This window comes from Lutjanus erythropterus, chromosome 8, assembly GCF_056507025.1.
Source record: "Lutjanus erythropterus isolate fLutEry1 chromosome 8, fLutEry1.hap2, whole genome shotgun sequence".
NCBI lineage: Eukaryota > Metazoa > Chordata > Actinopteri > Lutjaniformes > Lutjanidae > Lutjanus > Lutjanus erythropterus.
This window is the reverse complement of record NC_139324.1, coordinates 19,499,427-19,519,810: the sequence shown is the minus strand read 5'-3', so window position 1 is coordinate 19,519,810 and position 20,384 is coordinate 19,499,427. Positions and strand designations below refer to the sequence as shown.

The window sequence follows — 20,384 nt, the reverse complement described above, 5'->3', positions numbered from 1 at the left end:
AATGTCAAACATTTGCTAGATTCAGCTTCTTAAATTAATCAATTTGCCGCTTTTCTTTCTCATTTATGACAGTAAATGAAGAGTCTTTGGGATTTGGACTGTTAATTGGACAAACAAGAAGACTCTTAGGGCTCCGGAAAAATGTGATGAGCATTTTTAATAATATTTTGACATTTTATAGACTATACGGTGAGTCAAGAAAATAATTGGCAGATCAGTTGTTAATGAAAATATTATTTAGTTGGAGCCCAAGTTATTGTGTAAAAGTGGTGAAAGTCAAACATATTTACTTATTATATTGTTTTTATACATTACTCTATTGGGACAATTTGATGTATTTTTGGTTTTAATGATTTTAAAGTCACTAAAATCTGTACAGAGTTGCATATAACTACATAATATGAATCAGTTTAGTTTCGGAACAAAATCTTTTCAGCTGGGATCTGTGGTCTCATGTGGATGATTTGTTTGCAGCCATATTTAAAGTTTATTATTTTCCACTTTCTCCTCCTTGTTGTGATGGTCTGTGTTGTTTTCACTGTGCTGTTGGCCAGTTGTGTTATTTAGACTACTGTGTGTCCACATGCTAGATGATATCTCTAATTTATTAGACTGATTTGCGTGAGTGAATGTGACTGTAAGAGTGATGATGAATACATGTTGGTAAAAACTGACGTTTAGGTTTATTTGTTGAACTGTAAATCTACTTTGATATTGATAGAGTTCCTCAAAGGATATAAAAAATATTGTAGATTTTGATTCTTATTGTGGAATTAAACTGAGTTGCTCTGAGACTGGTGCATGTCTCATGGACATCTGTGTGATTCTGTATATCTGGCATGACACATTTGTATGCAACGCTACTTACTTACATTTTTATTGAGGTTTCTAGTGTGAGCAGCACAACAGTTTTCTATTTCAGTGGTTCAAGTGCGCAAGAATAAGGATGTGGAATCAGTCTGTCAATGTACATTTTTGGAGTCTGGATTTTTGGGGGCAACGCAAATACTGACATTAGGGAGTGAAGAAATTCTGGTATTTATTTATAGGCAGATATTCCTCGTACAGAATATAATAGATATATACACCAGGGCACTGAAACAGTAAACTTTCACCATTATTTTTAATTATTACAAATAATGATCAATAAATGTATGGTCTATTATTAAACATGAATTAAGAAAATGGATCAAAGAAACATAAAATTCTGCCTCTAAATAAAAATAAAATGAAATAAAAACAATCTGCATTAACATCTCTTAAAGTTTTCATATATGGCACCCAGGAGAACATACAGATAGATAAGAGAGTAATATCAGGCTGATAATACTGATTAACCGATATATCGGTTATTTGATCTAATTTGAACTACAGGCGCTCATATTATATTATATATCACCCAATAGTGTTTATTATACAAACAGCTGACTTGACTTTCAATTATAATCATCACATAGTGAAAGTTTAACCGTTCAGGAACCTAAATAAAACAAATCAAATTTATGGAAATCATTTACAATCTCCTCCCGAAAGAAACTGTGTGTAGGATTTCGTGGCATCTAGCAGTGAGCTTGCCGTTTGCAAACACCTCACCTCCCCTCATGTCACCCTCCCCTTCCAAGTGTGTAGGAGAAACTTTGATGGCTGCAAAACTCGTGAAAAAGCAAAAGGCCTCATCTAGAACCAGCGTTTGGTTTGTCTGTTCTGGGCAGCTGTAGCTATAGAAATAAATGCTCATTCTTAGGCAATCATTCCCAACCTATTTCTGGCATACCCTCCTCCACAAGCCAAAAAGATTTACAATGATAGGGGCAAGTTTTAGTGAAATAAAGGCCAGGGGAATAGCACCAGTAAACTCTTTTTTACCCTACATAAATCACATTGATTCAAACATAGTTATACTCCTAATCTTCGTCATCCACACCCCACCTGCAGTGGCTGTATGCCCCAACAGTGGGGTTTGCCCCACAGTTTGAGAACCACTGATCTCAGGTAAGAAACACAAAATTCTTATTTTCAGATGATTTTAAACTAATGACAAACTTATTCATACTTACTCATTCCATTTCTGCCATATTCTGCCAATAAACTCTTGTGAAGCTTACACACTGGTCCTTCTGGAGAAAAAAAAAAGTCTTACTCACATCATGCAGGCTCCAATTTTCCTGAAATATGCCACTGCTTCCTGCGGACACGATGCCATACTGGTGGTCACTTGCTGGTAGCACCATCCTCCATCTTGAAACCACTGGATGACAGGACTTCTCTCTACTGACAGTAACCTCACAGACCAGAATACAATGCAACAGAACACCATTCATTCACCTACTGACATGTTATTTTGTCTACCAAGACACTCATGAAACATCGTCACTGACAGGTCAAAGTCTTACTTAAATGTAATTTACTTAATTACACTGGATTCACTACATCTGTTACATCTGGAATTTAGACACTCATAAATAACAAACAATAAATATATAAAAAACACAATAAATATCATTATAATGTTACCCACTTACAATTTCTGTTGATAATGCAATTTGTTTTGTGATAAAACGTATATTATTTACAAGACAAAGAACACACATTAGGTGTATCACGAAATGTTTTTGTTGACGTAAAGTCATTTTTATAAATCCTTCCGAACATATATTTAATGAATTCAACAATAAAAACTTCTCTTTGGATTATCTATGAAGGAGCTGACAGCCAGCTGACAGAGTTGATGTCACATACAGGGGAATGTCTAGACTTTTCTGACTGTGTGGCCCACATGGGACACTGACATATTATTATTTATTTAAATTAAATAAATAAAAATAAATAAAAATATTCAAAGACAGGAGTTGACCAAATGTTAATTTTCTTTCATTTCACATCATAGTTGTAGTGAGAGGTCATTTTAAATCATAATTCTTATTTAGCTTTGATTTAGACGGGCTACTGGCTGTACTGGTTAAATCGCAGGGTTCCTGCACGTTTTCCAAGACAAATTCAAACACTACAGCAAAACCCTACAGCTGTGTTACACATATACCAAATATGAAATTTCACTTTTTCATCACATTAAATCAGACGTTATTCTAGTATGAAGAACCATAATTGTTCTACATTCATTCTACAGACAAGTGACAAATTAAAGGGAAACAACAAGTTTAATTTTTAAAAATGTGTCTCACCTGTCTGTAAGTAGACCTGAAACTGGCTGAGCCAAAATCTGACTTATTTTAGATCAACCTGTCTATCACTTTTTCAACTGATCAATTGGTTTGGTCCATGAAAAGTCAGAAAATGGTAAAAAGGTCATCATCATTTTGTCTTGTTTTGTCCACATCCCAAAAACATTCAGTTAGCTGTAATACAATGAAAGTAACCAGAAAACATCCCCATTGAGAAGCTGAAATCAGATTATTCAGACATATTTTCTTCAAAAATAACTCAAAATGATTGATCAATTATCAAAATAGTTGCCAATTAAATTAACAGTTGACAGGTAATTGATGCAGCTCTACTAAAAAGTGAACTATTCAGTCAAGTAACAATTTATTATGAAAGTAATGCAATTACAGTTTCAAGCACTTAATCCAAAATCCAAGCACTTTGCAAACCTTGACAACACTACATTCAAATTCAAGTGTTTTCAAGGATTTCCAGCACTCGAAAGAAGCCTGAAATCAGCTCTGTGCTACAACACCACAGCCAGACCAACACTCACAACAACAACACATATCAATCGTCTGAAGGTCACAGATCATACATACAACACAATGTGAAATTACCACAACATCTCTTTGTTACATGATTAGTGTTTATTTAAAATACTCCATCTGCAAATGTTTGTTTCAATTAAAAACAAAAACAAATTTCACAGCTAGTAGCCTACATAGTAAGCAAAAAGGAGGGGAGTATCCATCAGTCACTTTTTTCCCCCCTCAAAATCTATGTAGTTTGTTCAAAAGCTCTGGTCGGGGCCTGGGGACAAGCACAAGCTTTGTAGCCTGCTGACGGGCTCTTTGAGGCGGGGTGAGGAGGGCAGAATTTGAGGGGCACAATACTGAGGCATTTTGCCATTATGTCAACCTAACTGCTATATCGAGCCACTCAGTAACAGCACTGTTCCAGATTGTGTAAATCTCCGCTTCTGACCACCTGAAGTGTGTCTGAAAGGTGAAACTGATGGTTCAATACTTCTTAGACATGCTGTATGCTGCATTCAAATTACAATGTGTAGATAATTTACTGAAACAGAATTCAACACCACTGGAATGAACAGTAAACAAGTCTTTTTACACTCTCAATAGTAACTTTCTGTATTAACTGTTAACTAATTTATAAAGAACCAGCTTTTGAATTTTATGTGATGTGTCTAAATGTAAATGATTTGTCCAGTGATTATCTTATTACTGTCAACAAATCCCATGAAGAGACCAAAACCAAACAATTAAAATTACCCCACGAACAAGTCTGTGTACCAAAGCCTGATTTATCTTGTTTCTCTGTGTCATAGAGCACCTTGATGTCCAAAAAATATTAAAAACACATCAGTGAGCCACACTGTTGTACTGGTTGACATATTTCTTCATCACAACAAATGCACACTGTGGTAGTAGTTTATTGTACGTCATTTGAGTCGATCCCACAGATACCATCCTGCTGCTGTAAAAACTCACTAGAAGTAAGGGTGAATGATATGCAAAAAAAGAATAATAAAAAAAAAATCATATTGCAATTATTTTGGCAGATATTGCAATTGTGATATGAGTCACGATTTTAGTGAGGTATGGTAATGATCATTTTTGCTTTTCATTTTCTTATAAAATATATAAAAACAATGATGAAATTTTTGTTAGGGTCTGTATTAAACAAGCATGATTTATAGGCCGGGGAGAAGGTCTCTGTAGCACCACAATGCTTCATTTATAATGGTATGTTGTGACACATTTAATCTTTATAAAAACAAATTGCAGCTCCCGCAATTTGGATATTGCACTTGGCCATATTGTGATTAGGATAATATTTTGATCAGTTGTTCAGCCTTAACTACAAGCACCAATGGATTAATCAAACACTACAAATAGTCCCAAACAAAGGCACTATTTCCTCATGCTTGAGTTCAAGTTTGCTAAAAACTAAAGTGCCGGGTGTTTTAAGAAGATTTTTTTAAATTACACTGTATATATGATATAATGTGTGATCCATATTAAATATTTAAATATATTGTGAGTTTATAACTGGTTATGAAACAGTCTCAATTTAATACTGATTCCTCTATATGACCTACATAAGTAGACAATCAGCGAGCAGACTGGCTGTTACTATATAGTTATTGTTAATGCCAGCCACTGCAGCAGAATCGCCTTTAAATCAGACAAAATCATTTGCAGCATGCAGAGCAAAGAGCCTGTGTTTTTGTTTTTCACAGGCAAAATTACAGTGAGCTGTATATTTGCCAGTTTAAGGAAACAGGAGGAGATTTTTCTACAGATAATATCATTTTTTACACTATATTTTGTGGTTATTGTGGTAGAAACATGACCACTTTTGTCCACAGGGGGCTCAAAAATTAACACAATATGAAAGTTCCACTATGTCAAGTATGCCATGGCCTGGAAGCTAAGAGTGTATCAAAGTCAAAAAGGACACAAAGACGGACTAACACATTCTTGGTTCTGGTCTTTTCATGGGATTTGGTGACAGCCAACCTTATCTTCTTGCAAAAACTTTACGACAATCCAAAGTCTACCCCTCAGTTATAACTGCAGTGGAGCCATTCCAACTTTATGTTTTCTCCTGGAAATGAGGGACAAGTAAGAAATAAATAAAAGATTTGTAAAAACAAAAGTTGTGTGGCGAAGTTTTAGGTAAACACCTCAATTTCAAGTTTGATTTGACACTGCGCAGCTCCGCAGCCATAATGCAAATAACTGTTTGGCAGGTCATACAGCAGCGTTTCAGGCTTGAATCCTGCCCGATGCGGCTGCTGCGTTGACCCTTTGAGGTGACTGTGTTTGTCCGGGGCTGGCTGTGGGTCAGCTGGGCTTTGGAAATCAGACGGCAACAGTCTGACCTATGAAAGCACAGCGTTGGAGTGTCGTATACCTATCAGGTTGTCTGCACTGAAGGATCGTCTCATTGCTGCTCGACTCAGGTCCTTGTATTTGTCCTCACATAGTCTTGAAATGGCCTGGATGGACAAACAAACGCAGTTAGTGAAAATTTCTCAACGAAAAAGTTCTTGACCAGAAATGAAATGACCAGTTAGCTCTTGTTGCTCTTTACTTTTCGTGTCACCAGCAGTGAAACTGGGAATTCCTGAGATGTTTTTTTTTCTCCACTCCTCTACAATAGTACAAATCTAGTACAAATTCATTGTTTGTAGTAATCAATGAGACCTCAAAACAAGACCTAGTTCTGTTCACCCTGGTCAAACAGCACAAAATCAACATTCAACTCATGCAAACAGGTGCTAAAACAAACAGGCATTGTTTAGCCACCAGCTTCACCAAGACAGCTTCTAATCTGAGGTCAGAGGTGGTACAACAAGGGTGCAGCCTGTTTGCTGCAGAGCAGAGAGGAAATACTGCGGACGCATCGTAATGAGACAACCTGAAATTACTAGTTGAGGTCTGAGGAGGGCAGCTCACCTCTAGCTTCTGGGCGCGTTGGTTGTTGAGAGGTTCCAGAGGGAAGCTGAGGTTGTTGTCATCAGCCAGCTGCCGCAGATCAAAGTAGTACTTGGCATAGACACTGGCTGGCACATTGATATTAAACTGGAGAAGTTCCAGGAAGTGGCGCTCCATCTCATTCCTGGAGGATGGAAAGACACCTGAGGGTTATTCCAGACAGTCAAAACTTCCAAGCAGAGTCTTAACACTACTCCAAAATTGAAGCTGATAGCTCTTTTCTGTTGCAAACTACTGAGCGCAACAGTGCAATAGAGGAACAGAGGATAAAAGTCCAAGACCCAGTACAGAAATATCAGACACACAGTGTGTTTCCAAAGCAAACTACAAAATTCAAATCTTGCTTTATTATCCTCGCTCAGTTAAATGACATCTAACCTGGATTTCTTTTGCTACATACTCAAAGGACAGCAAATGCATAAAACGCAAAGTTTTATTCTTCTGGAAAATCCTAACTTATGACAATTACTTAAACAATCATGTTTTTCTTCTGTTTATGTTTACTGGAAAAATGAAAACAAATAAAAGTTATGCAAAGTCATTTATTTTTCATCCAGAAAAGCCACTGTAAATATGTTAACATTTTTTTTACTTGCCCATATACAAATTATTTATTAGCAGTTGTCATAACGCCTTAAACAATCCATGTTGATGTGGTGCTTCAAGCCCAGATCAATCTTGTTCTTCTGTTGAAGAGCAAATGCACTGGAGAACACAGGGAACAGCTGCATGGTTTTTGAAACAGGATACACTGTGGTCATCAGGTTTGCGATTACTGACTTGCCTCAGCATATGTGTTTCATGCAAGCATCGGCAAGACTCCGGAGTTCAACTTCGGATGATTTATTCATGCATCAAAAATAATGTATAGGCAATTTAACAAATACACCACAAATAAAGATGCATGAATGGGACACAACAAATAAGCTACCTAAAGCTTTTATGAGGGGGGCCCCAAAGTTAGGAGTTAACGGCAGCCTTTTTGGTGAGTTACAAGTGTTTTCTGTCGAGTTTGGATGAAGTGTGTTTTCCAAGGAGTTAACAAGCCAATTAAGCTCGTCTTGGTTTGGTGAAAGAGAGAAACTTGTATTCAGAAGGTGCACGGTTGTATTTCTCCATTTAAAAAGGAAAGTAAGTGTGAAAATAATCAATTTCTTGCCACTATACAGGTTTATTTTGTTTACTGGACACAGGGAAATGTATGCAGCATGTGTAACGTAGTAAATTCACAGCTTGCACACATTTCCCAGCTGGGACTCGAAAGGAGGTGGGATGAAGATATCACCAATTGCCAACTGATGGGCTGACGATGATTGTTTGGAAAAATTGAACATATAGCCCAACACTACAAGGAAGATGCAGTTGGCTCTTGTGATGGCACTCAAGCGACATTTTTTGGGAAGTTGATCAGGCTAAGTAAAATGTCCTCCTTTCATCTGCCTTGCTCAATAATATTGATAATCAGTACAAGTGATATGATTTTCCTAAAGAACTGGTCAAAGTCGGCAGCAGCAACAGAAGGCAAATCTTACAGACTTGTACATCACCAATTTGTGCACTCACTGTGACTTTCAAAATGTTCAAAAGTGCTCATGGAGATGGAATCAAATCTCCTCCTGATCCAGAGATCTCTCTCTCTCACACACACACACACACACACACACACACACACACACACACACACACACACACACACACACACACACACACACACACACACACACACACACACACACGCAGGTAATCAGAGATGTATCAGTATCAGTTCATCTTTCTGAAGCTACAGCCTCCATCATCCTTCCTCCTCCTCATCATCATCACAGCCATGAGAAAAGCTAAGGGAGGTGGTCGCCAAGGAGACAGCATCTAGGATGCTTTGTTGGTCAGCAAAGGTGGTGAGAGTGAGTGTGAGTGTGTGTGTGATGTCTGGTCTCCCAGGGCAACTAATGGAGTGGGCGAGAGCCAGGGCCATTATGTAGAAGCAGTGAGAGCACTTGAGACCCTCCCCTGCATTTCTCTCTGTCTGTCTCTCTCTATTTCTCTCTCTACACTTCTTCCCATCCCTCCATCCAGACCTGACCGCACTCACAAAGACACTTCAATGGTAGCAATGAAAACAGGGCAGAGAGAGTGTAGGTCAGACATATATGAGAGGAGAGAGATGGGGGTTTGTCGACCGAGAACACGCATGCAGGCAATGAACGCACCTTTCCAAATCACAAAAAGCTAGGAGGCACTCTCAATCTCTTTCATACACACACACACATACACACACACAGGAAAAGCAATTGTAGGAAATAAAACCTGGGTGCTCCAAGTGCAGCCTCTGGCCTCTTCACTGGCTTACAGCCCAAGAGACAGCAGAGATGCTGCAGCTTCCATCCATCCCAGCCCTGCTTTGAGTGCATCTTTGATGTTAATTTTTTTTATTAGCATGTTTTTATTAACATGTTGTGGCAAAACCCTGTTATACTGGTTAAGATGTAGAAAAACATGGAGGCTGCAGCTCAGAAACCCAAATACCAATGGCACCCAAATCTGGAGATGAATTTGAATTAGGCTTTGGCAGTACTAAGATATTATGTTATAAGATGATGAATACAGCTGAGTGGAGGCAAAGGTGCGCAGTATCGTTATCAATCTTGTAGCAAATGTACAGTATCCAATGACGGTGACAATATGCCAACATGGGATGTCCAGGAGACCTCCTGAGCAGCCACAGAAACATCTAAGCTGGTACTGTTTCAACACGAGAAAGCAGTGGTCCTACTCAAGAGTTCTGTTGGGATTCCCTCAAGGGTGAGCAAAAACACTGCACACAAAAATCTGCATCTGCGATATCATGTTCTCATCAGACCCTAAGATACTTGAGCTTGAACTATTTCTGTAACTTTCTGGAATTCACAATGCATCATTCACACCCACCTCATGCTGTGATTGGACAACTGTATAGAGGTGAGAAAGGAGCCAAGGTTTAAACATCTCTCTCTAGCTCTTTTTTTCCCCCATTCCAGACACAACTTTGTCACCCTCCCATGAGAACAACCAAGTACAAAAGTAACTCCATTTTTAAACAGAGATCTCTCAATACTGTCGTAAAGAAGACCCTTCATTACGCTGTTTTTTTCTTTCTTATACTGAAACAAACACTTGCACAATGCTGCCCCTTGTGTGATTTTGTGTATTGCTGCTGGTCATTGCACTAAGACTGGGCTATGTCCCATTTATCATTTTCTTAGTAAACCTGCCCAGTTAGGTGAACCCAAGGCACTCTGTTACATTGGTGGCAGTGGTGTTGCTGTTACTATGCTTCTTTCAATCGTGCCATTGTTTTCTTATCTTCCTCAGAATAGCTAGCCAGTTAGCTCTGTTTCAAGCTTCAGGGGCTGAACACAAATTACAGAAATGTAGTGTGGAGACAAACACCCTTTTAAACTTTAAATCATCCTTCAGTGATGTTTCATTCTAGACATTTTCATATGCCGATTAGGTAGACACCGCCTAACCCTATTATCAATCCTACAGAATCAGAAGACGGGACAATATTCAGTTTGGTTCCAGAGTAGTAGAATCCAACTATATCTGGTCCAAAGTCACTTTTCCGCCAGCAGAGAGAGAACACAGTTCACATAATCCAGGTTAGCCACTTCCTGAAAATGTCAACCATGTCAAGAAAATCGCTCTCATTCCTCCTTGTGGAAGATCTGCCTTGGGAGACCCTTCCAAGGTGGAACATGGTACATGTCTTCCATAAAAGAAGGTAACCCTGTTTGTGTTTTTGTTCATATTCATGAAGTTTTGAGAAGGTTTAAAAACTCCACAAGGCTACAGTTGCAACAATCCACACTCAAATCTAAAATACATAAATGAAATGCTGAAAAACAATACGACTGTATAAAATTTCTATTTTTAGAACCTAGCATCTAAAGTGAAATTTTCTACCTCTCAGAAATGATCGTGGTTGAGTGACTGAAACCAGTGATTCTGTTTCCATCTCCATGTTCCTTATTTCCAGTGTGTATAAAAACAAACTCACATGTCCTCCACAGTGATGTCTTTAAGGATCTGGCAGTAGTCGACATTCCACACAGCCTGGTCATCCCAGACTTTGGAAGCCAACAAGATGGCTCCCAGGACGATGCGCTTCCAGTTGGCGGGGCAGATATCCAGCTCAGCGTAGGTCAGCAGGCGTTCCAAGTACACCTTCAAGAAGAAGGAGGTTTAAATGTTAAAATTTACCCTCAGTGTCCTTCGAATTGACAAGGTTTTGGCAGTTGAACCCTTCTAATTCCCTATATACTATAAGGGACAGACAGAAATTCGTTTTGTCTTTCATGGCTGCATTCTAAAACAAATCTGTTAGTCTCTTACACCATAAAAAAGGATATGTTGGTATCAAACCTGTGAGATCCTCAAAGAGCCCAAGAGCCTCAAATGCTTTTTAATCATCTCTGATGCAGAGTCTCTGTTATGTGATCATTACACACACACAACACACACTCACCTGTCAAGTGTCATTCATGTTATTTGGGAGAAGACAGTTTGCAGGTGTTTACTGCCCTCTACTGACTAGTTTATAGTAATGCCACAATATTCAGCTCTATGAACTCTGTTAACTACAGGGCATTCTCTATCATACACTTCAGCGAATGTCATTTCAATGTCTAGCTAAATGTCAGAATAGCTTTGTCTAACAGATCACAGACTGAGGCATCTTTACAAATGACCTTGGATAGAGAGAGGCTTCTAAGGTCCACAGTAATAATACTATTTCATAGACTGGGGAGTCTGGTTTGATAAAGACTGTCTTAATTTGTTTTAAAAATCTGTTATTAAATTTTACACCAAGTTTTTATTTTTGGCAGAGTCAATTTTGCACCCAACTAATTTTGTACCTGCACACTGAGTAACAAGATTCCAACCATAACATCAACATGTATTGTATCATGTATGTATTGGTGTAATCAGAATTTGGTGTGTGTACCACAGCATTTTAAAGAGACAGACTTACCAGAGTGACAATGGCACATTCTGCAGTAAGCTGTGCAGCGCTGAAGAGCGTTCTGACAAAGCGGTAGATGAGTTTGTGTTCTGGGTCTACACAGGAGTAATCATCTGGCACTGGCTCTCTCTGTAAGGGACAGACAGTTCACACACATGTCAGAGGGAAGCAAGTATGACGTATGGTTATAGATACATCATAGATACTTCATTGATTCGCTCTTTGCTTCACCAAACCACAGGAAGTATGGGTTGTAGAAGCTCACCGTTTCACTAGCCGCTCAAAGTGGACAGTGTTTTTTGTGTCACTCACTGGACACACAAATCCAATTTGACAACTTGCAAATAACAGTGCGGCCAGCCTGTCTTAAAGATCTGATTTGAGAAACAGATCTGATTTGCTTGCAGTCTGAACAAAAACCTCTCTGCCAAAAATCAGTTACTGAAACCCCTTTCACACATGCACTGAAACCCTGCAATTATCCACACACTACCCAGAGGAGCTGTATGTGTCAACACAAATGTCCACATTTTTTGCCCCATACTTTACCATGCCTGCTCCCTTGTCATAGGTCTGGGAGAGCCACATGTTTGTACAGAATAACTCAGTGTCTGGAGCGAGTGGGTGGGTGTGTTGATGACACTGTGTGATGTGCAGCTGCTCGCTTGTATCATTTTGTTTTCATACAGACCATCTGCAGATCAGCATCAGCCTACATGGGTCTAATATTTTTGGAGCTCACATCTTAATGCCTTTCTTCATCATCAGTGATGTGAGAATATCAGATTGCAGTCAGAAAAATAAAACTGTGTGTCTTGCAATTTGCAGCACACCATGAGTGTCTCTCCAACTGTATGTAGACTGTAGTCAGCTGGTCTCCATGTCTCTCATTCTTCATCTCTTCCATCAGCTGGAGTGTAGCTTAAGAGTGTTTGACTCAGACAGTCTCCTAATGCATGCTGCATGTGTGAAAGGACTCATTTGGATGATGTCCAAACCTGATTTTTGGGGTGTAGCTCAGAGTGCATACGTGAAAACAGCAACATACTCACTGATAAGGGGTGCAACTTCTCATCAAAGATGTCCAGTGATCTGTCTGAGTCCCTAAAGAAAACATAATACATCTGTCAACATAATTCACACATAAACCAGCTTAAGCAACAAAATATTCCACAAATTACATGATTAAGTTCAAATTAAAAATGTACACCTACCTGTTTTTGATGTGGTAGTATATTGCTAATGTGACACTGGAGAAACACAGAAAAATTAGGGAAAGACAAATAGCATGAATCAGTTTTTGTGTTTTAAAGCTTCAATGAAAACAGTCTCAGTAGGAGAATACTGTGCTCTGTGTGTGTGAGTGTGTGTCAGACCTTATGGTGTGACAAAACATTTGCACACATTCAGCAGGGAGACTTCATTTAAACACAGAGATAATCCTTATGAAATGAGGTTTCTAAAGTTGCTAAAATAATGTCATTACAGAGAACTGTCCTAAATTAGGCGTAAGAACATCTGTTTAGTCATGCATCCACTAAGTATTACTTTAGGATTACCACGATGTGATGCAACAGGATTTTCTCATGTGAATGAGCGACTTTTGGAAAGCACAGCATTGTCTGTGTGTTTCTATATGTGTGAAATTCTCACCATTTAATTGTGCTTTTGAGGTTTGGCTGGCTGACGGTGTTGTCGTCGATGAAGATTGTGGAACATGAGCTGTATTTCTTTGACAGTGGACCAGGAGACACCTTGAGACATCGAAATCAAACAGTCAACAACTTGAACTGATTGAGGGACAGAAATTCTTCTTGATGGCTGCATTAGACTCATCTGACTATTTGCTCAAGTATTCCATTTTATCTGAATAGTTCTGTTGTCATGCTCATTGACAAATGTTTCCACAGTTTGAGCCGAGCCAATCACAATTTTATAGGTTGGATTAAGAATAATGGAGAAGTCCTCCTTTCTGTGCCAGAGCGAGAAGAAACTATCTACTAAATCTATGCAGCTGTTCAGGCTGTTGGAAGCCAATGTTCGTATGTCATATACAATGAGATAATTTGTGATTCCTTTGGTAAAAGGGAAAAACAAACAAAAATATTTTGTTATCACTTTTGCCATTCATAAGATTAAGGTTTTCTGGTTTAGCCTTGTCCTTATTTGAGCTAGAAGTAGTAGCCTTATCTTATTACTGGGTATTGGGAACAGCTTCTATTGTTGGCAAAACTTTCAGCATTCTGTTTCAATAAAGAGCTTTAGTGCTCTAATATTGTTTCAGGGACTTTTCCACACTGACAGCAATACAATTCTGAGTTAAAACTAAATACTTCTTGAAAATATATGGGCATTCAATTCAAACATATCTACTCAGAAGCCAACAAATAATTCATACAACACCCCTCAAAAACCTGAACAGGCCAGTCTACAGTGTGAACTCCCCACATACAATGAGTTCAGCAAACAGATTTATGATCAACATACACATTTTTACACTTACATGACTGATATGATTTATGTGGTTGCTTTTCCTCTTGTCTCGTACTGTAAAGGAAGAGAGATGTTCAACAAAGCCAAACTAGAAGCAGGAATCAGTGTTCAGTACAAACTGCACTGCAGCTTGTAAACAGGTTAACAGTCAGAATCAAGTGTAGTATTAAATTTTAAATGTTTCTGTGATTGTTTACATAAAGATAATTTAAGACGGCAGCCCGTGTACAGAAAAGACCTTTTCTAATCACTTATCGACTATTAGAGATGCCTGTGGCTCCAGTTAAGTTCAAACTTAATGAAGCTCTTTAGTGAAATAAGTAATGAACATAACATCACTGCCAGGATCACAACAACTATAAAAACAAGGCCTTGGAATAGACAACTGCATGAATATTAAAACAGAATTAGCTTTTGAAAACATGTTCGTCATAATATTGAACACTAATGCATGTGTTTGCTTGTCAAAGACAATGAATGTGAATCATATATATGCGTGTGTGCGTGTGTGTGCGTGTGTATTTGTGTCATGTTAGAATTGCTCACCGTCTGTCTGGGACTTGCTGAGGAAGATGGTGCTAGCTCGGGCGTGGTCCGACGGGTTAGACTCCAGGGCCAGTTCTGAGAAAACGAAACGTGTACGTCAGTGTTTTATAAAGACAATCTGCCAACAAAGGCACTTTGTGCATTGCTGAGCTCTCACTCCTGGGTAGTGGTGAAGCCAAATAGAAAACAGGAAGCCATCAGCTGACACATTGATCAAACTCACACACTATAATGTGTGTAAAGTGACGCAAAGTATAATTCTGTTAATGGTCATTATCTATCATTAAGAAATAATAGAAACCAATCTCACAATAAAAAGGCTCAGAGACAAGCAGGAAGGGAAGGTGGCTATAGCAGAGACTTGGCAGAGCATTACAAGGAAGACGATATCAATTGTCTAGTTATGACTGTGGGCTAGAAACTGCGAAAGACTTGACACCAATCACCAACAAAGATATGTATATCTTAACTAGTGAACTGACGGTGTTTTTAAAACGGCTATTATTCACACACTGTTCCCATTCTGCTGAAAGTCAGGGCTTTACCCTCATAATGACAGTTTCATTAGAAACCCAATTTGCCTGAGTACCAGTGTTTTGTCCTCTTGTTTTCAGATATCATGGAACATTTAACAAATAACTCAGTGTTGGGATAAAAAGCAGATAATGAAGGTTTAACAGAGACGCATGATTTTCTTGTCAATATTCCCATCACCCAGTTGGCAATAAATGTATTATTTTTTCTCTACAAAATATACATTGAAGTCATCAAGCATTATATTACCATTAAATAAGGCTATAAGTAGCTTTTGGCACAGTTTTATTTTTGGAAACTATACTGAAGGTAAGGTACCAAGGTACCAATATTGTTCTATTGCCCAGGTGTAACTGAAGGCAATGTACAGTATGAGTTTGAAATGTAGACTTACTGCTAGCTACTGTAGTATGCTAACAACTTGTGGACATGAAAATACTTCACAGAACTGTAAATTCGAGCAACACAAACACAGAGACAGCACTGGTTTATACACGAACATGACTTAGAGAACTGTGTTCTTTATCCAGATCTGTGCAGACAGCACATTACATAAAGGGCAGGGGATTAGGCGATGGCAGCATTTGTGAAGTGAGGACAGCAAGAGGAGACACAAGGAATGTAGGAAGGACTGTTGAACAGATTCTGACCCCTAGCCCTGCCAACAGCTGGTCTCAACAAACTGCACTCTCGCACTACTGTCCACAACAACATGAATGGAATGAACACTACGCATGTCTGGGACTCAATGAGGAGTGGCGAACTGAAGATTGATACTACAAGACTGACCTGGGGTCTACATCACAGAGAAATATCTGAGGTGCTTTCCCAATCAGGAGCCTGTATCACAGCATGAGCAAAAAAACTTTGAGGGGGGTTGTCTGAAGGCATGGTTCATTTGCTGACCAAACAGCAAGTAAGGTCACTGAGTAGCACATTACAAGATGCAATTTCTTCAAAGGCACATGAGCTGGTTACAGTCAGGTTTGTTCTGGTTAAGAGGCATAGTCTCTCCTGTTCCCCAGCCAGTCAAGAAGCCAGTGAAATAAAACTGAGGTTGGGAAAAGGCATAACAGTAATGATGAAGGCCTTGTTTTTATTGCTAATTCCTGAGTGGTTAATGTGGCTCAGAGAAGATGAGGGTCTTGTTTTTATTGTTAGTGTCTGGCTTGGTAATGTGACACCAGTGTGATCAACATGATGCAGTGCCCATCTAAAGAGAGCCAAGAATGTCATCATCATCATCAGCGCACTGCTGGCAGCAGGATGGCAATAAACACTGGTAACTTGGCAATAGCTTAAGAGAGTGTCTGTGTGCACATTTCTCTGCAGTTGTGAAATAATATATCATCAAGTTGTTGGATATTGTTACAGTGAAGATTGACCCTGCTTGTGTGTACATATATCCAGAGGGGTCCCTTGTGTTGATAAAAGTAAGTGGGTGTGTGCACATGAGTGGATATTTGCTTATTGTGTGTTTGCTTAGGAGTCATATGAGGGAGCTTCTTCACTGTGGCAGTGACAGGATTCACATGAACCTCCCTCTCAACAAACAATATGGGTGTGACAGTTCATGGGTTTAGATACAAGGACAGAAGGGTCATTGTGCCACAAACAAAACTTATAACTCTCTGCTTGGTGCCAGACTTGGTACCAGTTTTATTGAAGCATATGAGAGATGCATGGAGAAGCATGCTACAACCCAAGATTTTGAAATCATATGACCTTTGATGAGGAAATGCCAGTAACAAATGAAAGAAGACACTTCAAAGAATAGCATACTTGCTGGACTCTTCCAAATGTTTGCATTTGTTTATCTGCTCCTGGTCTCCAAATAGTATCCAAAGATGATGATAGGCATACTTTGCAGGGGCTCATGGTGAGTCAAAAATGCTCATCACAGCAAATAAAAACAAGATGCAAATTAAGTGTCCCTTGAAAATGTTAAGTTTAGAATCTGTATTATTTTCAGAATATGCTTACAAAAGTTTTCATCTGGCACCAGCATCTTAAGGTTTTGAGTGCTATTCAACCTCAACTTCATTGCACTTATTGTTCTGTAATCTTCAAATAGTGATTCTATCAAAATGATTGTCTCCTCTTCTCTAGAATGAGCTTTGTAATCAGGAAGGTTGTAGTTCTGGTTTGTTGGATTTAATTTTAGGCTTTGAAATGCATTACAAATCAATTACTCATGCATTTTGTTACATCTCTACATAGATTTCAAATCAGCGCATCAGAGCAAATCAGGTACAACATATACAGCCACATTATATTATTGCATTGTGGGTCAACACGAGATTATTCATTCAAATCCTTCTAAATTACTCCAAATATGAGGTGATGTGTGATTTATTTAGCTGATCCTGCTGTTTAATCCTCTATACATTACAAATATATACTGTATATTGAACGATATCAATAATCTTTAAACTAGAAAAATAAAATTGGTACACTCTCGTGAACTGATGATCTTTTGAAAAATGATACAAAATAAAAACAAACTATATTTTAAGGAACACACTAATTGCTATATGACCATTAGTGCACCCAGATGTCCTCTCACCTCATAACTGAGGTTTTGAAACCTACTTGTCAAAGACAGAAATGGATTTCTTGTCATAATTATGTACTACTTCCTCTCTTCCATTTATTCCGATCCGGAGGCTGCTTTACCGTGATTAACAGGGCTACTAATAATAGCGTATAAGGTTAAATACACTGCACAGTATGCATGTTGTTTTGTAGCAAAGGGTCACCATAGAGCCTACCAATGCACAATTAACAAACAAATTGCTTTGCACAAATACAGGAAAGGAAAATCACGTTTCAGTTATCTAATTATCACAAGTGTATTGCGTATCAGGGGGACACGTACCATCAGGGACTTCTCTGTCGCTGATATGCTGCAGGTAGGGCACGGTGTTGTCATCGCTCACTTCGGTGCTGGTCTGGAACTCCTCCAGCCGCTCCGCCGGTTGTCTCGACGGTAGTTTGGGGCTCGACTCGGGAGAGACGCAGCATGACACCGTATTCCCCATATCAAAAGCCGGGTGTAAGCCTCACACTATTGCAGCCAAGTCCGAGTAGTGCAAATATTTGTAGCTAGCTAAAGTTAGCTTCCCCCAGCCTCAGAAACATTACCGAGCTATAGGCAGTATTAGCACAACACTATCTTGGCGTGCTAAATCGCCGCTGTCCACCAACTCCCGGGAATCGCATTCCTGTCCATTTGTGGGTATGCAACTTAGAGTACAGGCAGAGAAGAGTTAGCCAGACAGGGGTCACACTGTTCTATAAAATATGTCGTCCTATATAATATTCGACGTGCTATTGTAATAACAACAAGCAGTTAAATGGAAGTGGTCGCCAATTCATTCATTCATTCATTCAACACGCTAGAGTTTCGCTGCTCGGTAGCTAACTAGCATTATAGCATGCTAGCTAACTAGTTAGCTTTTCTCCTTAACTTTTTTTTACTCACCATTAGCTCAACTTTTTATATCGTGTAACACAATTCACTCTACAAAATAAACATGTTACGACCTCAAAACGACAAATTCTGGCAATTAAGTTACATTTCATGAGACTTTTCAAACAATCCCATAGATGTCTTCTCGCACTCGGATCGGTAGGTTAGCCAAATCAAGCCCGATGATTCTGAGGCCTCCAGCAGAAAACCGAGGTAAAAAGAGAAAAATCCAAGACTGTGGGCAAAAATTTCTCAATGAGGTCAAATTGACCAGGCCTTGCCCCAGCTCCTCATTAGAGAACCAACTCTGGTAGCTGGCTCAGACTCCCCCATCAGTGCCTCCACCCCGTCAGATATCTGCTGGATGTTCTCCCTGCCACCGCCGCCATCTGTTGAGAAGCTCACGAGCGGCACTACTTGGAACGGATATGTTGAAGCCCCGCCCACATAGGAATCCCGTTCACTCTCATTGGCTGATATATCAAAACAAGGTCCTTTTTAAGGCGCTCATTGGCTGAAGAACCTGTCTGTTGGAGACGATTTAAACCGATGAAATGTATTTACAACGCTACTATTTTTGTATCATCACCGATCCACACCCTTTTTTGACAGTGAGAGCAGGAATCCATCCTCTATTGCACTATTTATCTGTCAATCAGTGCATCCCTCCTCATTCAAACAATCTGAGAGAGTGAGACAGGACCAAGGATGCATTTTACCTTCACAGTTTTCTTAAAGGAACAGTTCATGACCAAAAATTAGTTTCTTTTCTCTTGTCTGTAAAGAGTTGCAGAGTTTAGGAGAGATTACAGATGTCTTCATTGTCTTGAACATAATGGCACATTTTAACGGCAGAGGGGCTTGTGCTCATCACAGTGCAGGATGAACATTAATGGCATCTTCCTTGGCTGAGCAGTGACCTCTCCTCCATGAGTAGATGCACTCCTGCATGCTGATTGACAGTCAGGCCATCAAAGGGGTTACCATCAGAATAGTAAGTTGTCAGGTTCCTGCCTGAGGCCCACAATGCAAGGAAAGGGAGCAAAACTGTGCTGCTGCCAGAGGAGAGCTGACTGAGTGTACAGCATGCATAGGAATTAATTACAAAATATTAGATTTATATTATATTTAAAATTATAAAATGATTAAAATTATTATGAGGGATGATTAGGTAGTGCCTGGATTAGGGTAGGAACATGTCCTTGACAATTCTACAGCCTCCGTTGATGAGTGTTAATGTTATGTTGGCCATTTGAGCACCACAAGTTGAGTGCCATCTAGTTTCATTATATTCAAGAGAAGGTAGACAACTTTATCTCCATCTCGTTCATGTGATGAAAGCAACCTAGATGCATAATTATCACTACAGATAAGAGGAAAAATATGTGTTCCTGATGTTGGGGTGAACTGTCCCTTTACTATCTCCATTCTCATGAAAAGAATATGAAATATGTTTGGCTTTTATTTGTCAGTTGCAAATGTTTGCCAGCATCTTTATAGTAACCAGACAGTCAAAAGTTCATAATGGGATAGTTATGAGCACAACATTTAAGTAAATGTAATTCTTTTTAAATTAAAACTGAGCAGTGGCAGAAAGCAGCTAAATACATTGACTCATTTTCTGCTACTTTATGGGGATAATATTTGCCCA

General features: G+C 39.1%; 1 protein-coding gene across 1 annotated transcript; it reads right to left on the bottom strand.

Annotated features, from left to right (window-relative positions):
• Positions 1-5,604: 5,604 nt before the first annotated feature.
• Positions 5,605-19,140, bottom strand: ccnyl1 (cyclin Y-like 1). The gene is made up of 10 exons (XM_084724822.1): positions 18,140-19,140; positions 14,728-14,802; positions 14,192-14,235; positions 13,342-13,442; positions 12,903-12,938; positions 12,741-12,792; positions 11,698-11,817; positions 10,723-10,889; positions 6,648-6,810; positions 5,605-6,187 (listed from the first exon to the last, which is right to left on the bottom strand). Exons 1-10 carry the CDS (start codon positions 18,300-18,302, stop codon positions 6,071-6,073), a joined length of 1,038 nt encoding a protein of 345 aa, XP_084580948.1. The 5' UTR covers positions 18,303-19,140; the 3' UTR covers positions 5,605-6,070.
• Between the last annotated feature and the right edge of the window lie 1,244 nt (positions 19,141-20,384).